This window comes from Excalfactoria chinensis, chromosome 1 (genome assembly GCF_039878825.1).
Source record: "Excalfactoria chinensis isolate bCotChi1 chromosome 1, bCotChi1.hap2, whole genome shotgun sequence".
Lineage (NCBI taxonomy): Eukaryota > Metazoa > Chordata > Aves > Galliformes > Phasianidae > Excalfactoria > Excalfactoria chinensis.
Window position 1 is genome coordinate 116,430,565 of NC_092825.1, and position 12,977 is coordinate 116,443,541.

The 12,977-nt window shown below is 38.7% G+C and overlaps 1 protein-coding gene across 5 annotated transcripts in view; it reads right to left on the reverse strand.

Moving 5' to 3' along the window:
• OFD1 (OFD1 centriole and centriolar satellite protein) overlaps positions 1–12,977 on the reverse strand; it is a 28,382-nt gene that overhangs the window by 8,439 nt on the left and 6,966 nt on the right. For all 5 annotated transcript variants that reach the window (XM_072331498.1, XM_072331506.1, XM_072331488.1 and 2 more), the window contains exons 9-16: positions 12,315–12,434; positions 10,457–10,530; positions 9,688–9,779; positions 9,347–9,536; positions 8,528–8,658; positions 8,088–8,199; positions 6,086–6,697; positions 2,600–2,732 (exon numbers count right to left, since the gene is read on the reverse strand). In XM_072331498.1, coding sequence (XP_072187599.1) covers positions 2,600–2,732; positions 6,086–6,697; positions 8,088–8,199; positions 8,528–8,658; positions 9,347–9,536; positions 9,688–9,779; positions 10,457–10,530; positions 12,315–12,434 — 1,464 coding nt within the window. The remainder of the gene's footprint in view (positions 1–2,599; positions 2,733–6,085; positions 6,698–8,087; positions 8,200–8,527; positions 8,659–9,346; positions 9,537–9,687; positions 9,780–10,456; positions 10,531–12,314; positions 12,435–12,977) is intronic.

Consider the following 12,977-nt stretch of genomic DNA (forward strand, 5'->3'; position numbering starts at 1 on the left):
ATGTATTAGGATTATGGGTCCGACAAAACATAAACATAGGGGTGAAAATTCAATAAGAAATGGGGTTAGTGCCCTCATTCTAAATCCCCGTTCATCTAATCAGAAAGATGATGTGAAAGAACGGTATCTCCCACGTGACCTTTCTACTAAACTGACCAGAATCAGAATAGCAGAAGTAGTGCAGGTCACCAATTCATCAGCGGCGCTCCATAAAGGAGCTTACCACACACCAGCTGTTGCTTTTCACCCTTCCATAAATATGTTTGTGCTTAGAATTTCTAAGCAGTTCAGGCCTTCCATAGGGCTAAAAGCAGAGAACGCACAAACCATACCCCCCATAATGAGACATTTTCAGTACAAGCTGGTAGGCTGCTCCATTTACACCAAATAAATCCCAAGAGTTAAGCCCAAAATGACCATTAAACTATAAACAAAAAGCAACAGCCACCATCTGAACTATTTTGTTAGTGTATAAAATTACTTTAAGCCTAAAACCACTAACAAGCCTCAGTCAGGTTCAGCTATGTATGAAAAAGGAATGGTCAGATAATTCATCTGCCTTATAACTCCAGCCTTCCTGCCTGTATTTATTGGTTTCCTTCATACTGCTCATATTTTGAAATATAAATAAACAAGAAGGTCCTGATCGGAGGAGAAGATTTTCTCCCACACTGACAGAAGTCTAACTTAATGGTTTACTGGTGTTATAACAGCATCTTTTCTTTCCACTTAGGTTCCTTCCCATCGTCACTTCAAATCTGCAGGTCATAAAACTAATCCCACAGTATGCATCAGTAATGTGGCTTTTGCCTAATAATGGGAGTAAGTCAGAGTAGAAGCCCACACATGGCATTTCTCAGATACTTAAAGCAACAGTAAATAGCGCAATGCACAAAAACCTCCCAAAATCCTAAACAAAACAACATTTTCCCTTTAAAGATGTCTTGGGAAAGCAGGAAGTCCAAGAAGGCTATTGGGACCACACATCCTTGGTCTGCCGCAAGGAACCCAAGAAAGCAGATACCACCCACTGCCAGACCCGCGCCTGTTCTCTGCAACACAACTTGGTCATGCTGCTTTACTGTTCCTTTTTGTAGTTCAGACTCTCCAACACCCTTCAAAGAAGCACATTTCCTCACAGCATTGGAGCATTTTCCCATAAAACCTTAGCATGCAGGTTACCACTCACCATTCCCTTTCTAAGTTCCGTCACAGCAATACAGCAAACCTGATGCACGCTGTAGAAAATGTCAATGGACAGACAAAGGAGAGCCACGGAAAGGCAAACACCAACGTCAGAATTAATCTCACAGTCCCTAAAAATCTCAATAGCTTCTTTTCAAGGCCAAGATCATAAAAGCTCTTCCTAAATTCTAACTAGAGAGATTGTCTCTACACTAAATGCATACTAAGCATGAAAATATAAGAGGCCTATGAATGACCACTAAAGCTGCCCTAGCACAACCACCTTTCTACAGTAATAAAATCTGGAATGATGGCCAGAAAGACACTGACTCAAGTGTCTTTTCCTAGGAAATGACACGTTAGATGCTAAACAGTTGAGCTCTGAATGAAGAACCAAGATTTTCAGTTTTGGAAAGTGAAGGCAGTGGTAACCACTAGTTACAGAAGAATTATACATATATGGAAATAAGAAAGACAGGAAAAACAGAAGACTCCTGCACAGCTTAATTTTTCAGAGTTATTGATTTCGAATCACAGAATCATAGAATCACCAAGGTTGGAAAAGACCTAAAAGATCATCCAGTCCAACCGCTCACCTATTAACAATAGCTCCCACTAAATCATGTCCCTCAACACAACACCCAAGCGTTTATTCAGCAAAGATCTTAAAACACAAAGGACAGGAGAAAAGCTCTGCTATTTATCACACACATCCAAAGAAGACTGCAGATTCCTATTCCTGGAAATGTTATGCTGGCACACTAATATGATTTCAGTAGGAAAAAAAACACGTTAGTGTTACAGCTTGATGAACTGTACCCTCTAAAGAGTCAACTGTCTTCTGAAATGAGGTTTATTTTAACATTAGTCAGAAACATCAGCAGAAATTATTGTTGTCTTATCAGGATCATATGTACATGGATGATGCAGAAGCCCACTGGAAAGTCCAATCTGTCAAATCCCAATAGAGTTCATTAGAACAAACCACTAGAATAATGTTTACATCGACTTGTTTCTCACAGTTTATTACCGACAAATCTTCTGTTCAGCTGTCTGGAAGTGATTTACTTTGCAAAGAAATGAAATCAAACAGAAGGCCTAACTGACACTATAGATTTACATCTTATGGTGTTTCTGAAACATGAAGATCCACACCACACCTTGTTTTGAACAACAGCATCCAAAGCATTCAAAAGTCCACCAGAAAACCAACGCATGAAAAGTTTTAAATGGAAAATGTGAAACGGAGAGGATATTCTAAAGACGGAAATGTTACCCACCTTTAGAGAAGCTGTGACATAAAATTCATGGCTTATAAAAGCAGATATTACCATCATCATGATTTATTTTTTATTTTTATTTTTATTTTTTCCTTAAAAAGCAGGTTCAAAAGTTGCTTTCTAAATGACATTACCTGATTTTCTCTCCTTGACTGGATGGTGAGGAAGAAAGAGACTCAGAACGTGAAAGAATGCATGGCTTTGAAATAGGAGAAAGCACCTGATGGACATTCTGCTGGGAAGAGGCGAGGTACGAGTCACTGGTGTCTGCAGAATAAATAAAAAACCAAAAAAACCAAAACACAGACTGTATTAATCATTTGTTCATCCTTCTACTTGTCAGATAAGTCTGGCTTTCACAAACCATGTATAAGTGCACTGTGCATGCTCCACCACGGCAGGGCAGCTAACATCCAATTATGTAAGCAATGTGAACTTTCTCGTACTGTTCCATTTACATTTCCAGTAGTGTTGAGTCTGACAAAAGCAGAACAACTTTGTCTGGAAAACAGAGCCTGACATTTCAGATCTGCTGGTGACCCAAAAGCACCCTTCCTGCCTGCCTGCTCTCCTCCCTCCCACAAACAAACAAACATTTCAATTTTCTTAATTACTTTTTAAGCAGTGATGCCTTTAAATAATCATTTTCTCATGCGTACAGCTACAGAAGTCCTGTTTCTAATTTCTTTTTTTCCCCTTGTAGTCAAATTCTCCTCCACATTTCTTTGCTATCATAAATTTTCTGCTCATGAGGCCTATGATTAACAGCTCCCCATAATACTTTCCCATTCCTCACAAAATCCAACCCTTCTGCCAAATACCTAAGAATTTCTCCCATACAGGGCATCAAGTGAAGACGTGGCTGATCTGTATTTTAAGCTAGCAACGTGCATACTAGGCCAGATAAAGAGAATGCTTGAGGTCTCTCAAAGGCAATTCTTCATAAAGAAACAACGTGGAACATTTGTTTGCTACAGATAAATGAAAATGGATGATAAGAGAAAAAAATAATATTGAAGATCATATCACCTTACCAAGGGTTGTTAACAGGGAAGGATGTCACAGGCTGTATGACAAGGGAAGCCTTGAGCTTCCTTAGAAAACAAGGCAAAAAACAAACAAACAAAAAAAAAGCAATGCCTTAAAAAGGCTTTTAATAAAACTTGTAAATGGCAGAATCATATAAGAATAGAATTGTTGAGGTTAGAAAAGTCCACTCAGACTATCTAGCCCAACTGTCCACCTACCATCAATACCACCCACTAACCCTGTCCCCCAGTGCCACATCTACACGTTTCTTGAACACCTCCAGGGAAATTGACTCCACCACCTCCCTGGGCAGCCTGTGCCACTGCATCACTGCTCTTTATGAGAAGTTTTTCCTAACATCTACTCTGAATCTCCCCTGATGCAACTTGAGGCCATCACCTCTCATCCTATCACTGTCACCTGGGAGAAGAGGCTGATCCCACCTCACCACAGCCTCCTTTCAGGCAACTGTAGAGCAATAAGGTCTCCCTGAGCTTCCTCTTCTCCAGACTGAACAATCCCAGCTCCCTCAGACCTTCCCCGTAAGACTTGAGCTTCAGACCCCTCACAGCTTTGTTGCCCTTCTTTGGACATGCTCCGGGGCCTCAATGACTTTTATATTTATTCTCACTCATGTATCCTTTGTGCTACTTTTTGCACTTCCAGATATTGAAGAGCTACAGGAGCAATCTGCATTCATGTCTCACTATAAATGTCACTTTCTAATTTGGACAGTTTGTTGTCCAAATCAACAAAAACCAGTTTTCTTAGCTTTTTAAAAGCTTTCTTCTTCTATATCCATTGTCCTATTATTTATTTCTTCTTCCTGAAAATGAAAACTTCATCCAAAAATCTCTACTTCTCTACTAATTCTCCTGCTTTCTGAAACAAAAAGCTATTTCAAAACTTGTAATAATATATGTATATTATTGTATGTATAATAATATATGTAATAATAATGGAATAAGAAAAGACAGGTCCACCCCTCTGTGATGAAAGAAAAAGAATAGTCACTTATTTCTTCAATCTTCACAATGCTATGACAAATGGGATGCTGCTAATTCTGGAAGCAGAGAGCAGCTCAACAAATGAACAAATAAACAGAGATAGAGAGAAAATAGTTAATATAGTTAGCAAAGTTGGAAGCGCCGAGACCTGATGAAGTTTATCTGAAGGATTTAGGAATGTACTGAAGAAACCACATATTTTTTTGTTTTCAAACTGCTGGAAGAGTTTAAACACAAGGAGAGCCACAATAGTTCAGATGTAGCATATTTCCAAGAGCGCCTGTTATTAAATGTTTGGAAAATGAGAACAGGGATATCTTGCCTCTGGCCACACAGCCCTGCTACCACCACCTTCCAGGCCCTCCCAGTAGGGAAGTTTTATTTTCCCATTTAGTCCTGTTGCCACAGAACCAATAAATTCCACAAACTATTAATGTTATGAAGAAGTACTTACTTCTGTTTTCTTTAAACACTGTAGGATTCTGTGGTCTGTGAAGCAATGATCAATCAGTCCCTTTTTGCCCTTTCCACACCACTCATTGCTCTCCACATTTTCCACCAGCTCACCTCAGCCAACGCTTTTCCAAACTTAGCTGCCCTTTTCGTGTTTCTTTTATACAGAAGCCGTCCTTAGTGATTTTGTTAGCATTTCTTTCTCATTCTATTAAATCCATTCTGATACAGAGCGACAAGAATAGCATGATTCAAGAAGCAGATGTACTGCAGATTTGAAACAGAAGAACGTGTTTTCTTCAAAGCCGTCAACTGTTTTCTATTTCGCTCACTCTTCTGAATACTGACACTTAAAAGAAAGAGTTTCTGAATGGTTCATAGGCACATTAAAAAACCCCAAACTCAAGAGCATACACTAATCCCTTTCTCCTTCACAACTGCTGGGGAATATTGATGACGATGTCACAGCCAGTAGAACAAATAAAAGCAAAACTATACCCTTCAGGTTGGAAATGAGAATCTAACGGATGCCAAATGATGCAGCCTTCTGCTGTGCACGTGAAACTGCAATAACTACGTGAGAGGGTAAGAATACAGAAAGAAGATTAATCACTATTAATCAGTTTTGGTAGAGTTCCAAAGTAGTTATACTGAATAGTAACTTGTGAAACAATCTCTGCATATAATTGGATCGCACATGTTGTGAATGAAATAGCCTTATCTTTAAAACTACCTGAACTAAGAGCAGTACACTTAGCCTCCCTCCATGTATTTCTTCACTGATCATTTCCACAAAGAATCAATATTCCTAACAGCACATTCTGTCTCCGACTTTCTCTGGCACCAGGCAGCACTTCTGTGCTGTGCAGGTGACAAAGCACTGGCACAGGCTGCCCAGAGGCTGTGCAGTCTCCTCCCTGGAGATCTCCAAAAGCCACCTGTATGTGGGGCTGGCAACCTGCTCTGGGTGTCCTGCTGGGTCAGGGGCTGGAGCAGGTAATCCCTGCTAAGGGACTGTCCTTCTCCTTAGAAAATTAACTGATGAGTGAAAGATAATCACTTCTAAACCTTTCTCTTTAAGTCATGCAAGTGGAACTCCAATCAGATCTCATAATAGTGGTCATAACTTACCATCCAAATGGTTCTTGTTACTGAGAACTCTTTCCAATTTGCAAACAGGAGTAGAAGAGAGGCATTTAGAAGGAGGCACTCCTTTGTGTGGTGGTGTTGAAGGATTTTTAAAGGCATCAGGTTGCCCATGTCTTCCAATGTATCTTTCACCTCTTGGACTGCTCAGAGGGGAATGCTGGGAGCCAGGATTATCCTCCAAAAGTTCATAGTGCATAGTCAAGGGGACTCCACTAACAGCACACTGGAGAAGTAAAGGGGACTGCATCTTTCTTGGTGTTCTGCTTGCAGCTGTATCCTGCATTATCCTGCGCTGGTAGTTCCTGTAGGCTTCTTCCAAATGCTCTGCCTCTTTTTCTAGTTCTTTTACTCTAGCCCAGGTTTGTGCCATACACTCCAGGTCAGAATCCGGAGAAGCACTGCGTGTCTGAAACTGCTGGTGATAGCCAGCTCTTGGCACAGCATTTCCCTTGACGACATCACTCACAACGGGATTCTTCAGGAATATGCTATCAGTATAAACATCATGAGGTACAATCCTGTCATCAACGAGGTCAATGACAGAGCGATCAACGAGCGACGGCTTGGGATTCCGAAACACTTCATTTTCCAGAGCTTCCAAATCAAGAACGTGAGTGACAGTTAAGACAAAGAGAGAGATCCATAACTAAGCAGAAGTAATAACACATAGCACTTTCATCAAAATGGATTTATTAATCCATTTTAAATGGATTTATTCAAATTTTAAGAATTCAGCGTACTGGTTTAAATGTATTTTTTTATGTAGCTGCATAGCTGCATATTATTATCAATTTAATTAACTTTAGATGTAATTCCTCCATGTAAAACTCTATCTTATAAATACATTCTACCTAAACAGGGTTTTTTTGGTTGCCATTTCTTCAATTGTGTTTAAAAAAAGGAAACAAAATGTCACCCCTTTGGATGAAGTATATCCCATCATGTTATTACAGTGTGGTGGACACAAGCCAGGCTAAAAGTCTGCCTCTATTTAGATCAAAAAGAAATTGGGAAAAACTAACCCAACACGTATGAATAGGTTATTAAAATAATACAAACATTAAAAGTAGTCCTCAAAAATCATCAGTTACATTGAAATTTTCAGGATTATCAGCTTCCTGCTTTGCCTGTTTGTTTCAGTTCACCCTAAAGACCAATCTTTCTCAGCAAAATGAACACCTTATTTTTATTCTACCTAAATGGTTCTTCAATAACATCCTTTACAACGCTGCAAAATAGAACACCAAAGCTGAATTTCTTCATTCCATTAAAATACATTTGTTATTTTGACACTGATGAATTTCCAATCACAAATGGTACTGGTAGTTATATCATGTATGAAAATATATGTATTGGTCTAGCGAATGACAGAAAGTATTGCACATACTTAATTATGGTGCAATATATTCTATGTAACATATAATCATTGCAGTATTCAATTCCAGGTTTTTAATTTATTTATACATGCACCAAAAATGAAATCTATCATGCTTGATAGTAGCAGTTTAACAGACATCTTTAGAATGACGTTTCTTCAGCAGATTGAACTGCATTACAAAGTGCCTTTGCCTTCCTAGTGTCTGTGCAAGGTGCTTAAGTTATTAGTATTAGCAACAATTGTTTAAAAGTTAGATTTAAATTGTGAGCTATGAAATACAAATATTCTTACTGTGAACATTCCCAAATCAAAATGCATTAAAACACAATTCACTTGATTATGTTATCACCAGATATTAACATATTTATGCTGAATTGAAACAGAGAATAAAAAAAAACATAAGTGTTCAGAGAACATTTTTTTCTCATCCTCCTATTTGTTTGCTTTCTGAAAGTGCAGTTAAAAGGCTTTTAAATTGAACTTTAAACTTGAAATATACTCCATGGCAATATTTTAACTGAAGGATTTTTTTTCAGAATCTGGAAGTTCTTACACTGATTAGGTAAGCAAACTTCACAAAGGACTTCTTCAGTACAAGACACAAACCTGCCTGTGTTTGTTTCAACTGTAGTTTCAGGTCTTCAACCTGCACATTTAACTTCCTGATGGTAGCTTCAGAGTCCAACAACTGGGTCTTTAACTGGGCAGAATGTTCAACCTTAAGCAGATCCAGAGTAAAAAAGAAAGAGTAATTCTTAAAAGTAGAATAATCTGAACTGTTTGAATACTCATTTCTTTCTAAGAGCTTTTCAGGTCCAGCGAAACCCATTGACACTGACGTGGCTTTGACAACTTAACAGCTTGAAAAGACTGACTTGGGTTGTTTGGTTGGTTTATGCTTATTGTTGCTTCCTTGTTTTTGTAAGTTGTTTACATAAAAACAAGCGAAGTGCAAAGCATTCCCCCAACGACCTGCAGAGCAGCAGCCTGCGCAGGTACACAGATAACTGTTAACAAGATGACAAAAAAAAGAAAGAATCATTTACCTCACTTTGGAGCTGCTTTTCCAAAAACTGCTTATGACTTTCAAATTCATCCATCGCCAGCCTCCTGGAATGTTCCACCTTCCTCAGCTCTGCTTGGCAGGCCAGGTGCTCTGCTGAAGGCTGGGACAGTTCTTCCACAAAAGAGAAACATCAGACAGTTAGACATAGAGTAATTGCTCGCTTCTCCATAAGATATATCTTTGAAACTCATTTGTTTTCAAGGACATAGCAAAGTCTTCTAAAATTAGGCTTCGTTTGAAGCAAGTACATAAGATTTTTTCTTTCTTCTACAAAGGACTGAAGTTTTTGTTAGCATAGTTGCTTGAGAACATTGTCCTACTATAGAAGAAAAATACCCATGTAGCTGGGCTATAGATCTCTACTTTCTAGTCATCTCAGATGTGCATTAAAAATAATCATCACTTTACAACTGCAGTCACAAAACCAAAAAACATTCCGAGTTGGAAAGGACCCACAAGGATCACAGAGTTCAACTCCTGGTTCCCCACAGGCTCAACATTCAAGATGCAATATTATTTTTACCATTATTAGCCATGTTAGTGCTACTAGTGGAAATATTATACCTTTCTTTTCAAGATGTGCAAGGGATATTCATGTTGTTATAGCTACCACTTAGTTCTACTATGCAGATATATTGAAGAAAACACAATGTCAGGGACTTAGATTCATCAGTTGGGGGGTTAGTGCCAACTAACAGTACACATAATACAAAGAATGTATTTTCAATGAAAATGTATTTCTAAACAAATACTTGTAGGGAAACACAAACAAGAAAAAGACTAAATCATTCACACTGACTGTCTCGAAGATGTTGGTTCTCAGTGCGAGTCTCATCCAGCTGTTGCCTAAGTAGTTTATTCTGCACTTGGAGCTCCAGCTTCTCCTCCTTTAGCAAAGGATAGTCTGATACCTCTTTCAGCTTTTCTGTCAACAATTGATTCTGTTTATTTACCAACAGAAACTGAGCCTTCGCTGACTCCAAATCCAGCTGCAGGTAAAGAAAAATTTAGCATCTTATGAAGATGTTTCTAAAGAAAAACTGGTTTTTATATCACTTTTGTTTGTTTTTTGTTTTTTTTAAACGTAGCTCACATGCAGTTATTAGAATACAGTTTGTCTAAATTTATGTTTATCATTACCTCAAGCTCTTTTGTGCGTGACACAGCTTGCTTGAGTTCCTCCTTTTTGGAGTTAACAGCAACAGCTTCTTCACGCAAAAGCATAGCCTTCTCTGCAGGGAGGATTACAAATGCTGAATTAAATTAATAGACAATTACATTAAAGACTGTATCAGCAATAACAAATTAAGTTGCAAAGTCCAACATTCAATTTAATTCAAAAATTAAAAATAACTGAGTGTCACGTATGTATACATACGCCTTCAAAATCATGTAAATCACCGTGTGAGTGTATACAATGCATATGTAAAACAATTTTAGAATTAAGTAAATCAAATTCATATGTACATGATATATAATTTCTTTCACATGACCCCAGCTTAGAAGTCTAAACATGCTATCCGTCTCAGCTCCCTTCTCAAGCTTTGGTTAAACATCTTGTGCACAATAAATGCAGAAGCTGGCAAAGATTCAGTCAGGCTGTAATCAGAGTTCAATTAGAGAATGAGCAAGCTGGGAGAACTTCAGAAAGAGCTGGGAAACTGAAAAAGCAATCTTTCAGCCTCTGTGTGAAGCACCAGCTCCTGGTTCCCACTGCATTTTAAACTGAAAGGAGTAGCTGACCTGCCAGTGGATCTCGCTACATGATTTTCAAAGCCTGAGTTGGTGGCTTTTCTGTCAGTTACACCTCTCATACTGAACACTGTCACTGTTCAGTAACAGTACTGCTTTGATACCTGTTACTAAGAGCTCTCAACAGTTGCTGTATTAATCACAGAGAGATGGTTACCTTTATTTTTTTTCTCATCTTCAGCAACTTTATTGGTTCTGGCTATATATTCTTCTTTTAATTCAAGCTGGTATCTAGAAGCAGAAAGATTGAAAAGTTCAAGCAGCTGCAGGATGCTACCAGATCATCAAGCCTGGTCTGCAATAGATTAAACAAGCTGTGCTCCCTCAACCACTTCTCAGAGTTCACAATCCCCATCTGCGCAGACCTCTACTAGGCTCTTTCCAGCTTCTCCACAACTCCGTTGAACTGAGGGGCCCAAAACTTGGCATGATATTCAGAATGCAGCCTACACCAGTACCTTAGGAGGAAAACAACCCCTCAGCCTGTTGTCCATGCTGCTGCTAATGTGACCCAATGTGCTGCTGGCCTTCTTTGCCACAGCATGCTGGTGGATCACATCAGCCTGGCTCTTACTGAAACTTCCATATCCTCTCCAGAAAGGCTGCTGCTCAGTCCATTCCTTCTTCCCACTTGTGCCACTGTGGAAGGATTCTCTGTCCTGTGTACTGAGCTTTGTAAAAATCCTAAGGTTTATGTTGGCACAATCCCCAAGTTTACCAAAGTCTATGCACTGAAACACTGCCATTTGTTGTGGCAGCCATTCCCCTTAATTAAGCCTCATGTTCAAAGTTGCTGAGAGCACACATCATCCAGATAATGGATGAAGGTGTTGGACGGTACAAGACAGTACCGTCCCATGGGCTTCTCTGCATGCCACCACAAACCAGTTAGACATTGAGCACACTGCCCAGGTATTCACAGCCCAGCACTCATCCATCTTTACTGTTCAATGTTATGGAAATCTACAGAAGAGTTCCAAGTATTCCTTGTAACTAGCTATTACTAACTGGTTAAAACAAGGCACCAAGGTGGGTCAGTTAGGTCTGCATTTCATGTACTCTAACAGAACACTGGTATCTACTCAGTTCCAGCTGAGATCATTCTTATCAAAACCTGTTCTTTACATCTTTCCTCTGCAATTTAAGCAAAGACACACCAACACAGATAATACCTACAACATGGCAGCTGATACGAACAGCTGATACTTGGCTTGCAAAAATACATTACAATACATCATTCATTCATTTTAACTTTCTAACTGGATGACTGTTTCATGCCATGATACAAGCATGAGCAGTAATATACTGAAAGCATCTGCCTGCACTGAAGCATCAAGAAACCAAGTGATCAAAGCATTCAAAGAAAGCACAGTAATGGTGAGAAATGCCCACTGCAAAATCTCAAATGTGGTCACGGATAAGTATTTCAAAGAGCATTTCTAAGCAAGTTCATTGAAATTGTGTTGAAGCAGATTAGAGTCAGTAAAAGAGGGTGACCTACAACAGAGATCCCAAAAACGAGGAGGCATTAAGCTAAGAACTAACCTGCCCTTGTGGGCTGGGGTTTCTCTCACTCTTATTCCAAGGAACTTCTAAACTCTCTTTAACTGTAATTTAACCTCCATGACTTTCCTGTGTCCATAAAAGGGCCAGTTCTTTTAATCTTGGTCAAAGGAAGTTACTAATGCTTCACATCCTCTTGTCTAAACATACAACTTATCTCACATATCTTTCCCATATAAAGAACACAGGATTTAATCTACAGAAATAATACAGCCTATAATCAAAAGAGAAATATTTTCCATAGGAAGCATTTTCTGAATCTGACATATTATCTTGTCTTGCTAGCGAGGAGAAGCAAAAATGTAAATAATTCTAGGCAATTAAAATAAGAACAAGTGAAAGCTTACAAATCCTTCCTTTATTACTTTTCACAGAAGAAATCCTATAACTTTTTAAATTCTATTTTCATAATAATGAGCAAATGTTCTATTAGAGACAAAAGAAACAATTACTTTAAGAGTTCAGTCTTAAGCTTTTGGTCATAAGTCTCCTCTATGTTCTTCACAGCAACTTCTCGACGTCGAAGCGCATCATCAATAGCTTTATTTTTCTCTTCCTGAAGCTTCTGAGTGCTGAAAGATTAATAAATATACAATGATCAGTTCCAAAGCCAAAACCTTTGTGTTTTCAATATGTTTTTTTCTTAAAATAGCATTTAGAGCCATTAGAGGGTGATGCGCTTGCTTGGCACACCATAGTAATTTAAAGTTATGATCAGAACCTGTCATTCTAATTCATTAAGAACAAGAAGGTGTGACACAAAATAAATTGACCTAATAAAAATCCAGTACCAATCAATTACGCAGCTCTCTCCAGCTAATCCAAACTCAGTTTCCCACAACAGAAAGCCTTCAAAAGAGATGGAGCAGCATGCCCAACACTATCAGCACCCTCTGCTGGATTGTCAGAAAAAGAAGACACATTTTTTGTGGGATACTCATTTTGCCACATAAAAGAGATGACAGAGTAATAAACTTAGGTAGTATTCGAAACCTCGCAAAAGACAGTTTAGCTATTTTCCAGTTTGACCAAGGAAAGTGGAAGTTTTCTTAGTAGCAGGAAAAAAACAAGTCTGAAAAAGCAAAGCATCACATACATACATCACAACTGTTAGG